The sequence below is a fragment of the Carcharodon carcharias genome, chromosome 2 (assembly GCF_017639515.1).
Source record: "Carcharodon carcharias isolate sCarCar2 chromosome 2, sCarCar2.pri, whole genome shotgun sequence".
Taxonomy (NCBI): Eukaryota; Metazoa; Chordata; class Chondrichthyes; order Lamniformes; family Lamnidae; genus Carcharodon; species Carcharodon carcharias.
In genome coordinates this window covers 94,391,569-94,415,591 of record NC_054468.1, presented here as the reverse complement: position 1 = coordinate 94,415,591, position 24,023 = coordinate 94,391,569, and the positions used below count along the sequence as shown (strand labels likewise).

The 24,023-nt window shown below is 41.1% G+C and overlaps 1 protein-coding gene across 6 annotated transcripts in view; it reads right to left on the bottom strand.

Annotated features, from left to right (window-relative positions):
* Nucleotides 1-24,023, bottom strand: part of sept2 (septin 2) — a 78,089-nt gene that overhangs the window by 35,602 nt on the left and 18,464 nt on the right. For all 6 annotated transcript variants that reach the window (XM_041204428.1, XM_041204435.1, XM_041204420.1 and 3 more), the window contains 2 exons: nucleotides 13,614-13,663; nucleotides 1,328-1,487 (listed from right to left, as the gene is read on the bottom strand). In XM_041204428.1, the coding sequence (XP_041060362.1) occupies nucleotides 1,328-1,487; nucleotides 13,614-13,640 (187 nt within the window). In that variant the 5' untranslated portion in view covers nucleotides 13,641-13,663. Of the gene's footprint in view, nucleotides 1-1,327; nucleotides 1,488-13,613; nucleotides 13,664-24,023 lie in introns of those variants that run through there.

Genomic DNA, 24,023 nt, shown 5'->3' with positions numbered 1-24,023 from the left:
CCATTCCCACAAAAGCACACCTGTGGCATTGTCTCTCAACTCTTGTCATGGACCTGACAAACTCTCAAGCCACACAATGTATTTCTTCCTCCCTGCAAGGTTAATTTTCAGCTGCATCCTTCTCCCTAGCTTTTGCCTCTGTTCCACACTCACTATTAAATGTAAATAAAAGTGTTGGAAGTCAAGTTCCCATTGCAAGGTGATCTGTGTGGATCACAGCATTGCCAGCTCCCTGCCGAGATCCGATTCATTAATAGCTGGAATCATGTCATACCTAACCAGAACAGACAAAGAAAGGAGGAAGATTGAGAAAATGAAAGATTAGCCAGTGTTGGAGTTGCGAACCAGGCACCACATTGATAGCTACAGAACATTCTACACATCGCTGCCACATGCACAGCTCTTCACTGCATCCTCTGCCACATAAAATACTTATATTGCATTTTAAAAAACAATGTAGGGCATACCACCAGCTAAAATGTATAAACTAAATTTGTGCATAGTATTATTGATTTATGTTTAGTCGGCCTAAGGTTATGTAGTAAAAGGTAGCAGTTGCAAAGAAAAGTGCATTCAAAACTTTTCAGCTCCAAGTGGATGAGTTATTTCACAGAAGTTACAAACTATTTAATTCCACGTAAAATAAAAGTAAATTAATTGCACTGTGCAGGTTTTCTTTATTTTTCAAAAGCTATATTCCTTAAATGAAATGGTGCAAGTTCTGTATGAAGCAGCAATTATACCTAATAAGGAAATCTAAATGTACTACACTCTTATTCCATGTTATAACAAACCTATATATCTCAAATTCTGAATCTGTATTGACTGCCATCTCCACTCTGCCCCCTCCCCTTCAACAACTACCTACCCTGTAATGGGTTCTGGGGAAGGAACAAAGGAAGGAGAAAGCGAAGAGAAAAGGTAGATTTAAACATAAGCCGTGGGCAAGATTTAAATGTAGTTGTTTATATGTCTGTCCTTCTGATCTCAATTTCTTGTCCAGAACATCTTTACAGGAGATTAACTGTTAAATAATAGCGTTGCTGTGGTTTAACACTATTGTCCCCAGATCAGTGAGCAATGCCAAAGGAGATCCACCTTGAATAGCACTATCCTTACAAAAGCTTTATTCGGAATTAAAGCTGACACAAGGGATGGTCCAACTCCACAATGAGTCTCAACACTTTCGGGTCTTGCAATATGATACACCATTTCTACAAAAAACATTTTTACACACATGCACATCCCCAACACGCAGAGAAGAGGGTGATGAAGTTTTACAAAAACACTGAAAACTCGTCAAGGGAAATCAGTAAGCCACACTTACCGACTACCATGAGTGTGAATTCAAAACCTTTCTTCACAGATTTACGGTGCACCTGATTAGGAAGATTGGCAAATCCCACATAACCAGGAGTCTCTGGGTTTGTGAACTGAGCTTGTTGTTGCTGCTGCTGCTGTAACAGTTGTTGCTGCTGTTGCAGCATCTGCAAAAAAAAAAATTAAATCAGTTGAGTAAAAAAAAAATCAGAAACTGTTCAGGCTCCTCATTAAATCTTTCAACATTCTCTTTCACAAAAGATGGAGCCAAAACAATTTACAAATTTCCTCACAGCAAGATCTTCCTGGGTATAATTGCTGTAAATGATTTTAATTACAGGTTAAAGGCTTAATTACACTGTCTTTGTAATTCTTGTGCCTATCTCCAAACTTCAAAAATAATACAATAAATTTCAGATAAACAGCTAGAAACTTTTAGAAATGAAATAAAATGCTTGTGCATTGTTAAATATGCTTCCTGGCTGGCAACTATAATTTGAGTTGTTTCCATGAGTTATTCTGCTTCTTGTAGTGCTCAGGATCAATTTGGTTCCCTTCATAAGAAATAGGAGCAGGAGGCCATTCAGCCCCTCAAGCCTGCCCTGCCATTCAATAAGATCTTGGCTGATCTGCTTCAGGTCTCAACTCCTCTTTCATGCCAGCTCCTCATAACCCTCAACTCCCTAATATTTCAAAAAATCTATCTACCTCCTCTTTAAATACCTTCAGTGATCTAGCCTCCACAACTCTCTGGGGTAGAGAATTCCAGATATTTACTACCTCAGAAGAAATTCCTTCGCATCTCAGTTTAAATAAGTGTCCCCTTATTCTGTAACTATGTCCCCGAGTTCGAGACTCCCCCACTAATGGAAATCTCTTCTCAACGTCTATTCTGTCAAGCCCCCTCAGAATCTTGTATGTTTCAATAAGGTCACCCCTCATTTTTCTAAAATATAATGAATAAAGGCCTAACCTGTTTAGCTGTCCTTGATAAGTCAACCTCTTCAACCCAGGAATCAGCCTAGTGAATCTATTTTGAACTGCCTCCAATGCCAGGATATCCTTTAAATACAGGGACCAAAACCACACAGTACTCCAGATGCAGCCTCACCAACAACCTGCACAGTTGTTATAAGACTTCCCTATTTTAAAACTCCAACCCATTAGAAATACAGGCCAAAATTCCATTTGCCATCTTACTTACTTGCTGCATCTGCATGCTAACTTTGAATTTCATGCACAAGAGCACCCAGATCCCTCTGTGCTTCACTTTTTTGAAGTCCCTCCCCATTTAAATAATAGTCTGCCTTTTGATTCTTCTTACCAAAGTGCATGACCTCTCACTTTCCTACATTAAATTCCATCTGCCAAGTTTTTGCCCACTCACTCAACCTACCTATATCCCCTTGCAGATTCCTTATGTCCTCATCACAAGCCCTCCCTATTTTTGTATCGTCAGCAAATTTGGATACATTACACTCTGCCCCCTCCTCCAAATCATTAGTATAGATAGTAAATGAGGCCCTAGGACTGATCCTTGTGGCACTCCACTAGTTACATCTTTCCAACCTGAAAAAGGCCCATTAATCCAGACTTTTTTCTGTGTTAACCAATCCTCAATCCATGCTAATACAATGAGCTCCTATCTTCTGCAATAACCTTTTATGTGGCACCTTAGCGAATGCCTTCTGGAAATCCAAATACACTACATCTAATGGTTCCCCTTTATCAACTCAGCTAGTTATATCCTCAAAGAACTTCAGCAAATTTGTCAAACATGATTTCTCTTTCACAAAACCATGTTGACTGTTTGATTGCATTAAGCTTTTCTAAATGTACCGCTATTTCTAACTTAACGATGGATTCCAGCATTTTCCCAATGACAGATGTTAGGCTAACTGGCGTATAGTTTCCTGCTTTTTGTCTCCCTCCCTTCTTGAACAGTCACATTAGCGGTTTTCCAATCTGCTAGGATCCTCCTGGAATCCAGTGAGTTCTGGAATATTTTGACCAATGCCTCCACTATCTCTGCAGCCACTTCCTTTAAAACCCTTGGATGCAGGCCATCAGGTCCTTGTGACTTGTCTGCCTTTAGTCCCATTAGTTTGTCAAATTCTTTGTCCCTTATGATAGAGACTGTTACAAGATCTATCCTCCCATCAGCCCCTCGCTTATCCTGATATCTTAGGGGTGTTAAAAGTGTTCTCCAACGTGAAAGCTGATGAAAAATATTGGTTTAAACTTATCTGCCATTTCCCTGTTCCCCAATATCAATTCTCCAGTTGCACCCTCCAAGGATCACATGCTCACTTTAGCCACTCTTTCTTTTCATATACCTGTGGAAGCTCTTGACGTTTGTTTTTATATTTCTTGCCAATTTACTTTCATAATCAATTTTCTCCTTCTATTAGCTTTTTAGTCATCCGTTGTTGGTTCCTAAAAAATTCCCAATCCTCTGGCCTACCACTAGTTTTCACCAGTTTGTATGCCTTCGCCTTCAATTGGATACTCTCCTTGACTGCCTTTGTTAACCATGGGTTCTCAAGTCCTTCTTTTTGATTGGGATAAATTTTAGCTGAGCTTTATGAAATATCTGCCACTGCTCATCCACTGACCTTCCCCTTAGTCTATTTTCCCAGTCCGCTTTAGACAACTCTTTCTTCATACCTCTTTAATTGCCCTTATTTAATTTGCAGACACTGGTTTGAGTCCAGAGTTACTCGTCCTCAAACTGAATTTGAAATTCTACAATCATGTGATCGCTATCCCCAGTGAATGCTTAACTATGAGACCTCTAATTAATCCTACCTCATCACACATTACTAGGTCTAAAACAGCCTGTCCTTGGGTAGTTTTTGCAATGTATTGCTCTAAGACCCAATCCCTGATGCACTCTACAAATTCATCTTCCATGTTACCCCTGCCAATCTGATTTGTCCAGTCAATATGCAGATTAAAATCACCCATGACAACTGTAGCGCCCTCCTTACACACCTCAATTATTTCCCGATCTATACTTTGTCCTACAGTGAGGCAACTCTTCAGCGGCCTATAGATGACTCCTGCCTATGGACTTCTTCCCCTTGCTATTCCTCAAATCCACCCAAACTGATTCCACATCACAATCTATTGCACCTATATCACTACTCACCACCCCACTGATACCTTCCTTTATTAACAAAGCAACCCCACCTCCTTTTCCTTTTGCCTATTTTTCCAGAATGTCGAGTACTCTTGAATATCGAGTTCCCAGTCTTGGTCACCACATCTCTGTAATAGCTATCGAGTCATATCCATATATTTCTATTTGTGCCGTCAACTCATCTATTTTGTTACAAATGCTGCATGCATTCAGATAAAGAGCTTTAAGCTTTGACTTATTACCATTTCTCCTCATTCTGCTACACTCATGTGATTATATTTTCTGTCCCTTCCTATCACACTTTTTAGCCAATCTTGATAAGTCAACCCCTTAATCACAGGAATCAGCCTAGTGAATCTCTTTTGAACTGCCTGCAACACTTCTGTCAACCGTTTCCATGCTCACACTTATAAAGGAGTTTGTCTACATAAAACATTGCTGTGATTGAACAGGCTGGTTCTCTTTCCTCTAGCAAAGAGAAGGCCAAGGTAGTGATCTAAAAGAGATCACGAAGATTATGAAGAGTTTTGAAAGGGTAGACAGAAAAACGGTTTCCATTTTGGGGGGAAAACCTAAACCAGAGGTAAGTGTAAGGTTATCACGAATAAATCCAATAATGAATTCAGAAGAAACAACTTTGCCAAGATAGTGATGAGCACATGGAGCTTGTTACCACAGTGATTTTGCGACAAATGTCACAGCTATATTTATGGGGAAGCTAGACAAGCCTGGGTAGAAAGGAAGAGGAAGATGTGTTGATAGGGTTAGAAGAGGTCGCAAGGGAGGTGTCTCATTTGGTCTATGCTGGTGTTTAAGTGCCAGGTGGGGCCAATGAGCTTTTTGTCTGCAGAAAATGTTATATACTATAATGTGATGTGCATGTTGCCTGGTAGGCAAAAATAATATCCATCCCTATTTAACCTGAAGTAGTGGTAGGCCTGGTCCAGCTTTTGCAATCCTCGTGATGATGGTGTTCCCAGTGATGTTACAGGGAATTCTAGGATATTGACCTAGGAGAGGTGAATCAACAGCGACATACATCAATGTCAGAAATTGTGGAACTTGGTGATAGCGTTCGCCAAATTGTAGTCTTATCTTTCACGGTGAAAGTTGCAGGCAAGCAAGATGTTGTCAAAGTGAACCTGGCAGGTCATAGAGTGATACAGCCCATTGGCCCATCGTGTCTGTGCTGGCCATCAAGCACCTATCTATTCTAATCCCATTTTCCAGCACTTGGCCCATGGCCCTGTATGCCAAGGTGTTTCAAGTGTTCATCTAAATATGTTAACTGTTGAGGGTTCCTGCCTCTACCACCCCCTCAGGCAGTGTGTTCCAGATTCCAACCACCCTCTGAGTGAAAAAGTGTTTCCTCAAATTTCTTCTAAACCTCCTGCCCTTACCTTAAATCTATGCCCTCTGGTTACTGACACCGCCACTAAAGGTAAAAGTTTCTTCGTATCTACACTCCTCATAATTTTGTACACCTCTATCAGGTCCCTGCTCAGTCTTCTCTGCTCTAAGGAAAACAACCAAGCCTATCCAGTCTCTTTCCATAGCTGAAATGCTCCAGCCCAGGCAACATCTTGGTGAATCTCCTCTGCACCCTCTCCAGTGCAATCACATCCTTCCTATAGTGTGGTGACCAGAACTGCACACAGTACTTCAGCTGTGGCCTAACTAGTGTTTTATACAGCTCCAACATAATCTCCCTGCTCATATATTCTATGCCTCAGCTAATAAAGGCAAGGCAAATATTCCATATGCAACCTGTAGAACATACACTGCAGGTGCAGTTTGTTGGACATTAAGAGAATGGATACAGTCCAGTGGCAGCTATGACAATCAAGCAACCTACTCTGTCCTAGGTGGTGTCGAGCTTGGGATACACCCAGCTGGGCAAGCTGTGGGTATTTAATCACAATCCAATATTTGAGCCTTGTATATCAAAGTGTCCAAGAGATCAGGTGGTGAGCCACACATTGCAGGCTACCCAGTCTCTGGTCTGCTCTTGGAGATGGTGTTAAAAGGGCTGATGTTGAAAATGATGGACTTGGCTGTGGTGGTGCCAAAGGTGAGGCAGATAGTTGAAGATTTTTTAAAAACGTATATGTCCACCTTTTTGAACATCTTTTAATCTTAGTTTTACTCCAGCTCCTTTTGAGCTGCAATCAATAGAATGTAGTGGGCCTACACCCAAGTCTGTGCTTTAAATCTCCTTGTCACTCAGATCTTGCATACATGTCTGGATTAAAGCAGTCATGAGAGACTAGAGCCAAGTGGTTTTAACAGAAATCTAACTGGACAGTGGTGAGCTGGTCATTGATGAAGTGTTTAGTGACAGTATCTATGATGGTTTTGTTGTGATGTTTAATTATATTCTGAATTCCCCGATTACGATTCTGCTGCTGGCTTTGATAGTGCCTCCGGGTCCATCTTTTGTCTCAAAAGACAAATACTTCAGATGCTGGAAATCTGAAATAAACAGAAAACACTGGAAATCCTCAGCAGGTCTGGAGATCTGGCAGTATTTGTGAAGAGAGAAACAGGTTTAATATTTCAGGTCAATAACCTTTGATCAGAACTGAACACTTTACAGTTCTGACACAAGGTCACGGAGCTGAAATAGGAAACCTGTTTCTCTCTCCACACAAACTGCCTGAGCCAAATATTTCCAGTATGTGTATATTCTCATTGTCCAAAGTGTTTGGTCGTAGAATTTAATTACTTAAAGCTAGCAATTTACCCTAACTGGAAGAACAAGTGCTTTATACTGTCAGTGCTTTATACTATCAGGTAAGAATCCTTAATATTGGCAATTCCAATAAAATAAAAGCATTTTTAGAAACAATTTAGTACTAACAAAGCAGTGCAATCAATTAAAGGAATCTTTAGAGAACTCAGACAGTTGCAGTGAACAGCTGATCTAAGTGGAGTTCCACTTGAAACTCTGATAATTAGAACTGAGACGGTTGCACTAAGGAACCGATAAAATTAGATTGACAGAACTTTGCAATAAACAAATGGAACATAAATGGAGTCAATTGTCCAAGTGGAGGCCATATGAAAGAATAAACATTTAAAGATCACAACTTAATGCAAGAAAAGATCAAAGAAATAAATTTCTCATCAGCAACATTGAGAGAATCTATTCATTAATTTGCAAAGCAAATTTATCTAATGATTTATAATCTAGCGAATATTTTTCATATGCACAGCAATGGACTACTACAGTACTCTAGAGGCCTGGACTAATGATGCAGAGAACACAAGTTTGAGAGCTTTTGGACCAGCTAACTCTAGCACACAGGTCTTCAGCATTGCAGCCCAGATGTTTTCTGGGTCCCTAACCTTTGGGCTTACTTCGAATATCACATGCAGTGAACCAAATAAGCTGGACAATAACAAATGATGGTGGGGCCTCAGAAGTAGGACCATCCACTTGGCAGTTTTCGTCAAAGACACAAATAAACAGCCGCCTTGACTCTTACATTCATGTGATGGGCTTCACAGTTTAGAATTAAGATGCTCATGGATTTTCCTCTTCCTTTTACTCGCTTCTTGTTGATCGCCATTCTTGAAGGGATTTGGTAGGACTTCTCTCTGGCCAATTGGATGGAGGACTATTTGCTCCACCCAGTACACTGCTTTGTGTTCAGATAGCAGATAACTTCACTAGGTTGGATATTTATCCCAAGTCAAAACCAGTACTATTCCTGGGACATATTTCCATAATCCCCTTTGAAACAGGGATAGTGCCCTGTCTGATAGTGGTGGGAGGAGTGAAACACATCAGGCCATGAGGTTACAGACAGATGGCACACCAATTGGGTAGTCCAGTGCTTCATGGATGCAGAGTGCAGGAAAGCTAGCTATATCCTCATTTCGAACGATAGTGCAACACAACAGTGTGGAGACAAAACTTGATCTTCACAAGGACTGCAGTGGTCAATCCTATCAGTAGCAAATAGGTTACATACATGTGTTGGTTCCCTCAACTACCAGACTGAGCCTACATTGGGTGGCATGTCCTTCAGAACTCGGCCAGCTCAGACAGTGAGGCTACTCTTAATGATACTCTTATATTTCACAAGTGTCGATCATTGCAGGCCTGACTCCCCTGCTTCCCGCTCTACAAGGAGATACATAAGCACAGACTTGGGTGTAGGCCCATTCCATGGTTCTAGTGAACTGATACTGGTTTTGTACTTCACTCTGGCATTTTAGAAATAACAGCACTGGACAAGAGTGTAAATGAGGGAGTACAGCAATGAAAAACTGAGGCACTATGCTAAACGGCTATCTGAATGGCTATAAATTGAGAGAGGGGAATGTGCAACGAGACCTCGGTGTCCTCGTGCAACAATCGCTGAAGGTAAGCATGCAGGTGCAGCAGTTGATAAAGAAGGCAAATGATATGTTGGCCTTCATAGCGAAAGGATTCGAGTACAGGAGCAGGGATGTCTTGCTGCAATTATACAGGGCCTTGGTGAGACCACACCTGGAATATTGTGTTTTGGTCTTCTTATCTGAGGAAGGATGTTCTTGCTTTACAGGGAGTGCAATGAAGGTTTACCATACTGGTTCCTGGGATGGCAGGACTGACATATGAGGAGAGATTGAATCAGTTAGGATTATATTCACTGGAGTTCAGAAGAATGAGGGGGGATCACATAGAAACCTATAGAATTCTAACAGGGCTAGACAGGGTGGATGCAGGAAGGATGTTCCTGATTGTTGGGGGAGTCCAGAACTGGGGTCATAGTTTGAGGATATGGGGTGGACCATTTAGGACTGAGATGAGGAGAAATTTCTTCACCCAGAGAGAGTGCTCCAGAGAGAGTGCTGAGCCTGTGGAATTCACTACCACAGAAAATAGTTGAGGCCAAAACATTGTATGTTTTCAAGAAGGAATTAGATATAGTTCTTGGGGCGAAAGGGATCAAAGGATATGGGGAGAGAGCAGGAGCAGGCTATTGAGCTAGATGATCAGCCATGATCATAATGAATGGTGGAGCAGGCTCGAAGGGCTGAATGGCCTACTCCAGCTCCTATTTTCTATGCTTCTATATAAAAGGGCCTGCAAATTTGAAGTGCCAAATGAATATGTTCCAGCTCCTCCTAGCTGGAACTGAATCTCTGCAAGGAGCAGTAGAATAGGGCCTTGAACAAGACAACAGTTGCTTTGTCCCATATGTTCTGTTGTCCATTCGCCAAGTAAACAAGAGTTTTCATGCTTGACAAGCGCCTTTTTCATTTTAATTTTTTTCATTGCAATTCCTCAGCTTTTTTTTTTTAAGTTTCATTATTGTATACTGGAAACTTCAACTATATTTTAATTGTACAACCCGAATTGATTTTCAAAAAGTGCAAAACAAGTCACATAAATAAGTGAGTCCCTATGAAAGCCACTCTGCTTCACCAAGGTCTACAACAACAGAGGAAGAGATAAGTTTGCAGATTTTAGAAACAGTGTAACCTGGATAAATTTGCAGTTCCGATTCAATTCCAGAAATCCAAAGCTTCACTTAGTAATCAGTATATACAAGCTCTGAGCCAACCATAAGATTTCTTATAGCAAAATACTGTGAATACTGGAAATCTAAAATAAAAACAGAAAACACTGGAAATACTCAACAGGTTTGGCAACATCTGTGGAGAGAAAGAGTTAACATTTCAGATCTGAAGGGTCAATAACCTGAAATGTTAACTTTGTTTCTCTCTCCACAAATGCTGCAGGATCTACTGAGTATTTCCAGCATTTTCTGGTTCTATCGCACAAAATTTATTGGTCTGCACAGCGTTTAATGGTGATTTGATGATTAATGGTCCGTAAGTAAACCCAAAGAAGTGTCGCATGTTCCCCTCTCCCTTCCCCAACCTAGCTAAATCCTGACTGAAATTCAACTGGCTGTAGGTTTGGCTGAAACTTACAGATAGTCACATTGCTTTAGCTTTGTTTGCAGAGAGACCAAGTTACAGAATAGTAACACACATTTTTCAGACAGCAGCATAAACACTCAGGGTGGCCCCTCTCCTCCTGTTCCTATGCAAGCCATCAAGTTAAAAACCTGCACAACGTGAAAAGCCTTTGTGAAACATGTGTTTATTCATTTTTAAAATTATCACATTGGGTTGCCACCTCGAGTGGAACACAGTCCTGAGTCAGATCACATGACATTTAATCATGTGACCACTTCCAGCCTGAAAGTGAAGGTTTAGTTAAATTGCTGTGAACTCAAACAGATGTGATCAGTGTAAAAATGCAACCAAACTGAGCCAGACAGATCACAATGTTAAAAGTTTGATTATGCAGCGCTGAGTTTACTCATTGTAGCTGGGATGGCAGTACAATTAGCTTCAGTACCCCAAAGTTAGGGAGCACAGCCAGGGTTTGTACTAATAGACTGCTGAAAGGTGAAGCTCATGATTGGACTTGGTTGTGTTGCTTCGGTATTCTACAAACATCTACTCTCCAGGTTCACAAGATTATCATCCAGTACCCCTGGAACCACATTGCAGCGAGAGTCAGTGCCTGGTGAGATACACCACAATGGTTGTGGGGGAGAAAGGGAGAGAAGAATTAGAGTAAAGGAAAAGGGAAGAAGTAAAATTGATCTTGGGTAGGGAGTTGATTATATCGGGGGAGGAACAACAATTGAAATTGTAGGCTATTTACACAACTCCTCTTACAAGGTCACATTTCAGTTGCTAACCTTTCCTAATGACTTGTCTAAATCACATTGTTTATCAAGAGCTGAAATTCAATTTGAATTCTCTCCTCCTTCACGCAGATCAAGCGCACACCTTGGTACATAAATATAGTGTGGAAAGTCAGTCCAGAAATACTCTTGCTCTGAGATATGGAAAGGCCAGCACGACCATGGACAAATTCAAGAATGGCTCCTTAATGTAGAAGCCATGGATAGATAAACTCATAACAACACAGCAGCGAGGCAACAATGCATACCCATCATTGGCATACAGCAAAGGCACCCTTTTCCAAAGTCCATTGAGTACTTCCTATAGGCAAAGCTGGAAGCAGCCCACTGAGCAGGCCTGTGAAACCAAGGCTGGAGTTGAGCTTGTTGTTAGATGTTGTAGTAATGCTCTGTGCCTTTGAACCCGAATTGTGGGCACGCATAGGTACCAATCAAAAATAGAAAGTAAATTTCTCCAGGGCTGCTAGCAATAACTGGGTGATTACTCTTCCATTCATGGAATCTCCTGGACAAACTGTGAAAGTTAGCAGTCTTATCTCCACACCTCATTAAAATTTTCAGGGCTAAGATGAACAGCTTATTTTGTTAGGTAAAGGCATGAAGGGATGCAAAGCCAAGATGGGTAAATGGAATGGAGTGAGCATGATCTAATACTAGAGGGTTTGACTGACCTACTCCTAATGTTCCATTTTTAAACTACAATGACCGCATTATCTAAATATATTGCCAAGATTTATGTTAATGAACTACGATACCTTGACAGATTATAGAAGCCTCCTTTCTCTGCTTTATCTTCTACCACCTGCCCCTCCCAGAATGTACTAATAATAGCCAGCATGAAAAGGGAAATTATGTTTGACCAACTTAATAGGGTTCTTTAACGAAGTAATGAAGTGGGCTGTCGAGGTGAAGGTGAGTAATGTGTACATGGACTTGTGAAAGGTATTTGAGCAAGTAACAATAGATTTGTTAGGAGAATTAAAGCTCATGGGCAAAGGGACAGTGGCTGCAAGGATACAAAATTGGCTAAGGGACAGAAAGCAGAGAGAGGATTAATGTTGTTTTTCAAGCCTGAAGGGAGGTATACATTGGTGTTCCACAGAGGCCAGCATTAGAACCATTGCTCTTTTTGATATATTCATAAACTGGACACGGATGTACAGGATGTAATTTCAACATTTGCAGATAACACAAAACTCAAATGTAGAGACAATGGGGAGGATAATAACAGACTTCAGGAGGACAAATTCATGAAACTGAAAGATACATTGGCAGATGAAATTTAATGTGAAGCAATGTGAAGTGAATCATTTTGGTAGGATGAGGGGGGCAAAATGAACTAATGGTAAAATTTTAAAGGGAGTATATATATATATATATATATATACATACATACATACACACACAAATTTGTGAAGACATCTAATAAACCCTAGGATTCCAGATGCTTTTTAATAGAAGCAGAGAGTATAATAACAAGGAAGTTATACTAAATCTTTTTAAAATTGCATTCAATTCTAAGCAAAGCATTAGGCAAACTTCTCTCTGAATTGGGATTACATCCCAAGGTGCTTCAGAGAGTCTTCTTCAACGTTAAAATGAGGGAGTCATTTATTCTGTTGACTATTGCAATGTAGAAACCCTGTTCCCCCAATGCACTTCAATTCCACAAACATCTAGACAGCAACTCAACCACACTTTTTTTTCATCTACTGTCATTCATGTGTGGTCAACTCATCCATTCTCACTACATTCAAAGGGAGGAAATCAGTCTGCCCTGCTCTATTTTTAAGAAACACAACCACAATTTAGAGTCATTTTTAAGCATTAAACTCTATATAATATGTTGACTTGCTACAGGCAAAAAGCATTGCATTTAGAGTGTGAAGCAATCTTATGAGCTGAAGTTGAAAACAGCCAAGAGATACATAGTTGCCACCAAACCTGACTGACCATTCCGTTCTATGTACAGTGCAAATTATATCAGCACTTATTGAAAATGCAGAGTGTAATGCATATTGTAAAAATATAGATATGCTGATCACCACACAAAGATGCAGCACTTAGCCTGAAAATTTCCATTTATCCCTCACCCTTCAGCATTTTGAGCACTTAGTTACAGCATCTTACCAGGAAGTGTGGCAAAACCTCCATCACTGCTGCAAACAGGAAGAGCAAACATGAGCTGAGACATGCCTATATGTTTATTTAGCTCCCCTTTGGTTCAATATGGGAGTGAAAGCCCTGAAGAAATCACTTTCAAGCACACACTCCCATCCATATAAAAAGGTGTTGATCTCATCATCTAAGTGCAGCTGCCCAATGCACATATTTCACTGTCCTCAGCCATTAAAGCCTCTTTAGAGAAGAGGGGAAAAGCACATACTTCGTCCATTGATTTAAAAGTTCCATTCTTATGTGAAAAAAGTTACCTTAAACTTGTCTGAAGATTGCGACATGATAGAGATGGAGTAATTCTCACCTGAAAAACAAAGTTTTGTTTAAGTATAGTGAAGATACTGGCAACAAAAAGCAGAAGAACAAGTAAACACTGGGAACTGTTACCAGTGGTCAGGACACAACCTCAATTGTGTAAACGCTTCAACTGCACAAAATACATCTCGGTTCAATAACTGAAATGGCTGCCCTCATCTTCACATACCCATATTGTCTTTACGAGTATTCCTGTCCTCAGAAAATATTGCAACTGCCGAATATTATTCAAAGGGCTCTTCCAGTAATCAATGGAATGAAATGAGACTGAGGCAAAACTTTCTGCATTTGGTGTTTTAAAAAAGAACTGCAATGGGCTAAATTAGCTGTTCACATTCATTACCCATTCTGTTTTACCATGGCTCAGGTAAAAGAGTGATCTCCTTCTGCACCATTCTAATAATAGACATTATACCCAATCTTTGAGGATCCTGCAGGGCTCAATGTTTAACTTAGTTAATGATTTAAGTTAACCATTACCTCTAACTGTATTTAACAAATGAAGATATTGCTGTAAATAAGATCGATTGCAGAGTTCCTCAAGGCAAGTTCTATTCATTCTTAACCACATCAGATCACATTCCATGGTGTTTTGCAGTCAGATAAGCAAATAAATAGAAAGACAATTCTTCTAGAGGATACAAGCACAAATATTTTTCTCCTACTTTTCACAGAAAGGAAACTATGCCAGAGTGAGACAGTGTGTAGTTGAAAATTTGGTTCAGGTGGGAATTCGGTGCAAAGGAGCAAAGAGATGCTCCTTTTTCTATTTTTTTCAGCCTCCAGTAGTAGGCAAGTTTTCTTCCTCATTTCCAAGCTAGACAAGTGCAGCTTTCTGTTGCTTTATCTGTGTAAATTAACTAATTAAATAAATAGAAGTCAGACAGAAACAGCAGGGCTGGTGGTGTGCCATGACAACAGCGCATGGGATCTGTGGAATGAACTGCAATCCAGGGCAACCATATCTGCAGTTAAGTGCCTGCAGCTTCGGCAACTGTGGCCCAGAGTTGCTGAGCTGAAATTGGATTAGATAGAACCTTGAGCTGGTTAATGGTCAGGGACAGGAGGGTGTGACTGACAGTCAGGCAGGAAAGGGAAACCAGCATATCGTGATGCAGGAGCCTCAGTCTGACTTTGTCCAACGGGTACAAGGTACTTGCTAACTGTGTGGTTGAGGAGAAGGACTGCAAAATGGGATAGATTTTGAACAGATCCGGCAGCTCGAGACTGGGCATCCATGAAGCGCTGTGGGCCATCAGCAGAACTATACTAGAACACATATTCCCCACTCTACCATGGCTATCAAGCAGAGGATCACCCTGGTTCAATGAAGAGTGCAGGAGGGCATGCCAGGAGCAGCACCAGGAATACCCAAGAATGAGGTGTCAACCTGGTGAACCTACAACACAGGACTACTTGCAAACCAAACAGCATAAGCAGCAAGTGATTGACAGACCTAAGCGATCCCAAAACCAACGGATCAGATCTAAGTTCTGTAGTCCTGCCACATCCAGTTGTGAATGGTGGTGGATAATTAAACAACTCATTGGAGGAGGTGGCTCCACAAATATCTTCATCCTCAATGATGGGGGAGCCCAGCACATCAGTGCAAAAGACATGGCTGAAGATTTACAACAACCTTCAGCCAGAAGTGCCGAGTGGATGATCCATCTCATCCTCCTCCAAGGCCTCCAACATCAAAGATGCCAGTCTTCAGCCAAATCAATCACACTCCAGGTGATATCAAGAAACAGCTGAAGGAACTGGATATTGCAAAGGCTATGGGCTCTGACAATACTCCAGCAATTGTACTGAAGACTTGTGCTCCAGAACTTGCTGCACCCCTAGCCAAGCTCTTCCAGTACAGCTGCAACACTAGCATCTACCCGGCTATGTGGAAAATTGCCCAGGTACATCCTGTACACAAAAAACAGGACAAATCCAACCCAGTCAACCATCACCCCATGAGTCTACTCCCGACCATCAGTAAAGTAATGAAACAGGTCATCAACATTGCTATCAAGCAGCACTTGCCTAGCAATAACCTGCTCACTGACACCCAGTTTGAGTTCCACCACGTCCATTCAGCTCCTGGCCTCACTACAGCCTTAGTTCAAACATGGGCAAAAGAGCTGAACTCCAAGGTGAGGCAAGAGAGTGACTGCCCTTGACATCAAGACTGCATTTGATCCAGTGTGACATGGGAGCCCCAACAAAACTAGAATCAATAGGAATCGGGGCGGGGGGGGGGGTGACTGGTCGGAGTCATATCTAGCACAAAGGAAGATGGTTGCAGTTGTTGGAGGCCAGTCATCTCAGCTCCAGGACATCACTGCAGAATTTCCTCAACATAGTGTCCTCGACTCAACCATCTTCAGTTGCTTCATCAATAACCTTCCTTCCGTCATTAGGTCAGAAATGGGGATGTTTGTTGACGATTGCACAATGTTCAGCACCATTCACGACTCCTCAGATACTGAAGCAGTCCATGACCAAATGCAGAAAGATCTCGACAATATCCAGGCATGGGCTGACAAGTGGCAAGTAACATTCAAGCCAAAAAAGTATCAGGCAATAACCATCACCCCTTGATGTTCAATGGCATTACCATCATCGAATCCCCCACGAACAGCATCCTGAGGGTTACCATTGACCAGAAACTGAACTGGACTACCCAAATAAATACTGTGGCTGCAAGAGGAGGTCAGAGGCCAGGAATCCTGCAACGAGTAACTCAACTCCCAGCTCCCCAAAGCCTGTCTACCATCCACAAGGTACAAGTCAAGAGTGTGATGGAATACTCCCTTATTGCCTGGATGAGTGAAGCTCCCAAAACACTCAAGAAGCTTGACACTGTCCAGGACAAAGCAGCCTGCTTGATTGGCACATTCATTCCCTTCACCACCAACATGCAGTAACAACAGTGTGCACCATCTACAAGATGCATTGCAGGAATTCACCAAGGTTCCCTTAGACAGCACCTTCCAAACTCACAATCCCTACCATCTAAAAGGACAAGGGCAGCAGACAAATGGGAATGCAACAACCTGAAGTTATCCTCCAAGCCTCTCATCATCCTGACTTGGAAATATACCACCATTCCTTTACTGCCGCTCAGTAAAAATCCTGGAGCTACCTTCCTAACAGCACTATGGGTGTACCTACACCACATGAACTGCAGCGGTTCAAGAAGGCAGCTCACCACCACCTTCTCAAGGGCAACTAGGGATGGGCAATAAATGCTGGCCCAGCCAGTGAAGCCCATACCCTGCGAATAAATTTTTAAAAAGATGGACGAGCATACTGGCCATGGCACCACAGTGAAGGATGCTATTCATGTGGGATGAGCAAAAAGTAATGTAGGAGACAGTGTAATCAGGGGAAAAGATACTGTTGTCTGCAGCTGTGACCAGGATCTTGGAAGATTGTGTTGCCTTCTCGGTGCCAGGGTTAAGGACATCTCTGCACGGCTGCAGAGGAACTTGGGAGTGGGAGGGCAAGATTCCAGTTGTCAAGGTTCACGTGGAAATCAATGACATAGAACATCATTCCTGGTTCTACCCAAGAGAATGAGTTAGGAGCCAAATTAAAATCTCTGGATTGTTACCTGAGCCACATGCCAATTAGCATAGGGTCAAGCAGAATTGAGATTTAGATGTGTAGCTCAAAGAATGGCTTGGGAAGAAGGGGTTTTGATTCTTGGGGAGCTGGCATTAATACTCAAGGAAGAGTGAGCTGTTCAATTGGGATGGGCTACACTTGAACCAGGCTGGGACCAGTGACCTGGCCAATCGTATAACTAGGGCTGTGGTCAGAGCTTTAAATAAACAGGGATGGGAGAGGGCTTGGGTGAAGAGAAATTTAGAAATCCAAGGAGAAAGGTTGAGGCATCAGAACAGTATAGCAATGTGGGTAAAGACAAGCAGGAAGTTTAACAAAAATATTACAGTGAATAAGGACATTGCAAGGAATAGAAAATAAATTAAAGGTTCTTTATCTGAATGCATCTGCAATAAGCTAGATGAAGTAGTGGCACAAAGAGAGGTAAATTATTTAGATTCAATCACCATTACAGAGACAGATTAGGTGGTGATCAAGGATGGAAAGTAAATATTCCAGGGAACACTACTGCAGAAGATAGACAGGGTGGCAAAGGATGAAGGGTACCCCTAATGGTAAGAGGTGACATATGGACATGAGTGAAAGGATCTAGCCTCAGAAGGTCATGAAGTAGAATCAGTATGGGTAGAAATTAGGAATTGCAAGAGTCAGAAACACAGGTGGGAGTAATTTATAGGTCCAATAGCAGTAGTTATACCATTGGGCAGAGTACTAAACAAGAAATTACTGGAACTATTAACAAAGGAAATGTAATAGTTCTGGGGCACTTTAATCTTCATACATTCTGGGACAATCAAATTGGCAAGAGTGGTCTAGAAAATGAGTTTGCATAACATTTTTATGACAGTTTCTTGCAGCAATATGTTGTGGAACTGACTAAGGATAAAGCTATCTTAGATCTAGTATTTTGTAATGAAGTAGAGTTAATTAGTAAAGTTGTAGAAAAAGACCAACTGGGAAATAGCAATCATAATACCATTGAATTCCATGTCAAGTTTGAAAGCGACATATTCCAATCTCAAACAAAAACCTTAAACTTAAATAAAGCCAATTACAAAGGTATGAGGAGAGAACTAGCTATTAATTGGGTAAAAAGACTAAAAGAAATGGATATCAACAATGGAGAACATTTAAAGAAACAATTCAAAATTTTTCAACAAAAAAATAGATTCCATTGAAAGACAAAAACTCTGAGAAAGAAGCCTCCATGACTCACTCAGGAAGTTATGGATAGTACTAGATTAAAAGAGGCTTATAATGTTGCAAAAAAAAGTAGTAAGTCTGAGGATTAAGTGTTTTAGAAACCAGAGGGCCAGAAAAAAAGGAAAAAATAGACAGAGGAAACTAGCCAGAAATATAAAAGTTCTTAAAATCTGCTTTTATAAGTATTTAAAGAGGAAGATAGTAGCTAAAGTAAACATTGGCCCCTTTTAAAGCAGATGCAGGAGAAATTATCATGGGGAAATGAGGAAATGGTAGAGGCATTGAACAAATATTGTGTGTCTGCCTTCACAGTAGAAGACACAGGTTTCATACCATAAATAGATGGTAATCTAGGGGCTAAAATAAGAGGAAATTAAGGTCAGAGAAAAAGTACTAGAAACTCAAAGGACTAAAACTTGACAAATCCCCAGGAACTGATGGCCTACACTCTAAGGTTCTAAAAGAGATAGCAAATCCACCATCTCTGCAGCTATGATTTTCCAAAATTCCTTAGATTTGGGAATGATCCCATTAAATTGGAAGTTGGCAAGTGTTATACCATAATGCAGCTAAGACCTCACTACATTTTTACAAAATAAATATATAATCCTGGCTAATTTCTAAAAATTTTAAAAACCGGACAAAGACTTTAAAGGGGCTGAAACAACGTCTGCCTGCAACCCTGAACAAAAAGGAACTTTCTCGCAGAGTTAGAGCAGATGACACCTGGTTATCGCTAAGAGATGTTAACAACCCTATGGGCTGCAAAGATCAAATTCAAAGGGAATTACACAAAGGCCATCAACATTTCATAAGCCAGGCCTTGGCCACCAGAGTCTACTAGTCTGCTTGGACAAAGAGCCCTGCAACCTTTCTTCCAAATTCTTAAAGGTTGAAACATTAACAATGTCACGATCCCAGACAAAGGAATATACACCATTCGCCAAAGCAGAGAGGTGGGAGTCATGTGAAAAGTTCTCCCAGCTCAGGGGAGTCAAGTTTACAGTCTTGATGTACTGCAAATCAGTCTGCCATCTTGCATCTGGCAAGCAGCAGCTCAATACAAGGACTCGGTCCTGGTTCCAGTTTGAATGCCCTGGCCCCCATCTATGCTGTTTCTAAGGGAACTTCTGAACTTCAAGGCGATTGTCTGCAAGATTAATTCATTGCTGCATGCCCATCTCATAGTGGAAGTTATCACTCCTGGAAAAGTGAATTATCCAGCATCAACTTTCGACCTGCGGACCTGCGAAGGAATACGCCACTGGACTTCGATTCTGGATTCACATGAAACAATAATTCTTTATTCTGTAGGCTTTGCCCTGTAAATCATTTTTCTATCCTCCCCTCTTGTTGAATGAGTGAAGAGGAGGCTACGTTGCGACCTTCCTCTCATATGTGAATGTGCACGAATAAACTACCCCTGAGTTTACTACATCTCAAGTTTGCTGTGGGATTAATAGAAATGGGATCACAGGACTGAGAAGTTGGGAAATACACCACAGATTATAAAGAGGGAAATCAAAATCAAAACACCTTTCTTTTAGTGACAGATGGTGAAAGGGGAAATCAGGGCTGTTTAAATGAAACCCACCTCTTGTCCATAACACTACTTTTCAAGAAAGGAGAAAACAATAAATTACAGGCTAGTTAGCCTAAAATCTCTTGCTGGGAAAATGATGTAATATGTTATTAAGGAAATCTTACGCATTTATTAAAGCTTAATATGGTTAGAACAAATCAACATAGTTTTGCTAAAGGGAAATCCTGTTTGACAAGTTGAGAGTTTTTTGAGGATAAATAAAGGGGAAGCAGTAGATGTAGTGTGCCTGAATTTCCAAAAGACATTTGCTAAGGTGCCGCACAAAAGGTTAATAGGCAAAACAAGGGGTCATGGAGTTGGGGGCAATATATCAGCATGGATAGAGAATTGGTTAACGGAGAGAAAACAGAGTGGGCATAAACAGGGCTTTTGCCAACTTGACTGGCAGTGAATAGTGAAGTGTCACAAGGATCAGTGATAGGGCCTCAGCTATTTATAATCTATGATTTAAGCGAAGTGACAGTAATGTATTGAAATTTGCTGATACCAAGCTAGGTAGGAAGGTGAGCTGTGGGAAGAAGAGGCTACAAAGAGATATAGACAGTTTAGGCGAGTGGACAATAAAATGGCAGTTGGAATATAATGAGGAAGTGTGAAGTAATTCACTTTGGTCATGAAAATAGAAAAACAGATTATGTTCAAAGAAGTTTGGGTGTACTCACACAAGGAACACAAAGTTAAGCATGCAGGTGCAGCGAGCAATTAGGAAGGCAAATGGCATGTTGGCCTTTATTGCAAGGGGATTGGAGTACAAGAATGATGAAGTCTTGCTACAGTTGACAGGGTTTTGGTGAGGCCACATCTAGAATACTGTCTGCAGCTTTGGTCTCCATATTTAAGAAAGGATATACTTGCACTGGAGGTAGTACAGTGAACATTCACTAGATTAGTCCCTGGGATAAGGGGAGGCTGAGTAAATTGGGCCTAATTCTCTGGAGTTTAGAAGAACGCAAGGCAATCTCATTGAAACCTACAAAATTCTGAGGGGGTTTGAAAGGGTGGATGCTGAGAGATTGCTTCCATTGGTCAGTGAATCTAAAACACAGGGGCACAGTCCCAGGATAAGGGGCCGATCATTTAGTACTGAACTGAGGAGAAATTGCTTCACTCAAAAGGTTGTGATTTTGGAATTTTCAAATTTGAAAATTTTGGAATTCTCTACCCCAGAGGGTTGCAGATGCTCCATCGTTGAACACATTTAAGGCTGGGATAGACAAATTTTTTGGTCTCAGGGAATTAAGGGATATGGTGAATAGCAGAAAAATGGCACTGAAGCCCCAGATAAGCCATGATTGTAATGAATGGTGGAGCAGGTCGACGGGCTGTATGGTCTACTTCTGCTCCTATTTCTTGTGTGCCTGAAAAGATAGATGGAACAACAGGACCTCTATGCACTACTTTTCTGCTTTTACATTTGGTCAGGAGAGTCAGAACAATATTTTCAATAGGTGTTGCAGTCAGATTTCCAGCACTGCTTCCCAGTGAGAATTGTTTTTATAAACATAGTTGAGTGGTTAGGATCTGGAATGCATTGCCTGAGAACATGGTGGAGATAGATTCAATCATGACTTAAGAGAAAATTGGATGGGAAGCTGAAGGGAAAGTATTAGCAGAACTACAGGGAAGAGTGGAGGAGTGGGACTAGCTAATTGCTCTTGCAGAGGGTCGACACTGGTTCGAGAGGCTGAATGGTATCTTTCTATGCTGTAACCTAACCAAAATCAGCTTCAATAGATACATTAATGACTGAGGTGGTGGCGGCAATATTTGTAACCCATTTAGGTTGTTAAGTTTGATGGAGACCCACATATCCATACTTCTGATGCACTTCTACTGTGTTAATACAAAGCAGTTTAAGCGCCAGCTCAGCACTATACAACTTCAGATTTCCAATGCTGTCAGCAAGGATGATTCCACTCAGCACATCTGCTGCTGAAACCTTCCCCCAGACTTGGCTATTCCAATACTCTCCTGACCAGTCTCCAATTTTGCACCTTACATAAACCTGAGCTCAACCAATATTCTGCTACCCGTATCTAAACTCACTCAAAGTCCCTTTCATCCATCACTCCTTGTTGGCCTACATTGGATTCCAGCCCAGCAGCCAGTTCGACAACACTAACTTAAAAATTCACATCCTTGATTGGTTGGCAAGTGGACTCTGGTTGGTAGAGGTGTTGCCATGGAGAATGCACCAGTTAACTGATGACTGATAGTTAACTACCAAGCTTTGTTTCCATTCAAACCAGGCAGTTTGACACTAATTGGTCAAGGCACTGCCCTGGGGAATGAACCATAGAATAGCTGTCACCTATTTTGATTAGTTGAAACAGCCACAATGTGTGTACGTGTTCTGTCCATAAAGAACAGGGCCCTGTCTATTAATATATGCAGCTTCAAGCATGCCTAAGTGCGCCACGCTGCATGCTCAACTGATAATTGCGAATTGGTTGTTAGCATAATTCTTGACACAGTCAAGATTGTTTTGCACATGTTGTCTTATCACAGAATCCCATCTAATGTCGGATACTGTTTTGAGTTGAAAACATTTGCTAAACAATTCTAAACATCTTCACTCCTCTCTTCCTTTAAGCCTATCTCTTCAACTGAGCTTTTAGCCATCTGTCCTGAAAGCTTATGTGCCTCTGAGTCAACATTTTTTTTATTACTAACACTAGAGTGCTTTAAAGACACTGTATAAATGAAAGTTTTATTTATATTTCTGAACACAGTGAAGCACACAGGCCAGGAGAGCCCCAGATTCAATTGCTCAGTTAACTAAGTACAGGCAATCTTGGTTGCAATTGCAGTGAAGTTGCTACCTTCTTATACTCAGCTTTGATGGATGCAGGTGAGCACCAACCCCCTACCCCAGCACCCTCCCACCTATTTAATGCAAGTCAATATGTGACAAATCGGTGACAGAAGAATTGCACAAAGCTTTGATGATCCACCCAGTCTGCATGTTCGCACAGTTGAAATGGCCACAGTGTGAGCTGCAGACTAGAGCAGCCACCAGCTGGGAACCGAATGCTGGCATGTAGTGCCACATGGCACAGAGGTAAGGAGGAAAAATCTGAGGGTGAGGGAAAGTGTGAAAAACTGTCAGCCAGAGTAACTCAAAATATTGATATTTGGTTTACAGCCTTGCTGCACTCCATTAGTTACAGTCTGCCAACTTGATAATGCCCCATTTATCCCCACTCTCTGCTTCGTGTCCCTTAATCGATCCTCTACCCATGTTGCCTCCAACTCCATGGGGGTGATAATATCTTGTGTATTAACCTTTAGTGCGGCACCTTATTGAATTACTTTTGGCAATCCAAGTACACGACATCTACTGGTCTCCCCTACTTTCTCGCTCAGTTTTGTTTTTCAAAAGGGTGTATTTTTGATGAACATTTTGAATTGTTCCTTTAAATGTTTATTTACTATTTATTGTGATACCTTTTAGCCTACTTACCCAATTAAGCTTAGCCTGCTTTCGCCTCATACTTATGTAATTGGCTTTAAGATTCTTGTTTGGGACTGGAGTGCTTCATTTTCAAACAACATGGAATTCAATTGTACAATGATCACTATTTTTCAGTGGATATTTTACTATGACATTATAAATTAACCCTGCCTACTCTGAGTTGGTTCCACAACATACTGATCCAGGAAATGGTCACGCAAGTATTCTCCAAACTCATCTCCCAGGCCACCTTTACCAATTTGATTGGTCCAGTCTATGTGAAGATTAAAGTCCCCCACAACTATTACATTGCCTTTGTTACAAGCACCAATAATTTTTTCTTGAATGCTCTGTTCAACAGTATTGCAACTGTGAGGGGGCCTATAAACCACTCCTAACTGCTATGACCCTTCCTATTCCTAATCACCACCCATACTGATTCTTCTTTCTGATTTTCTCAGCCAAGAT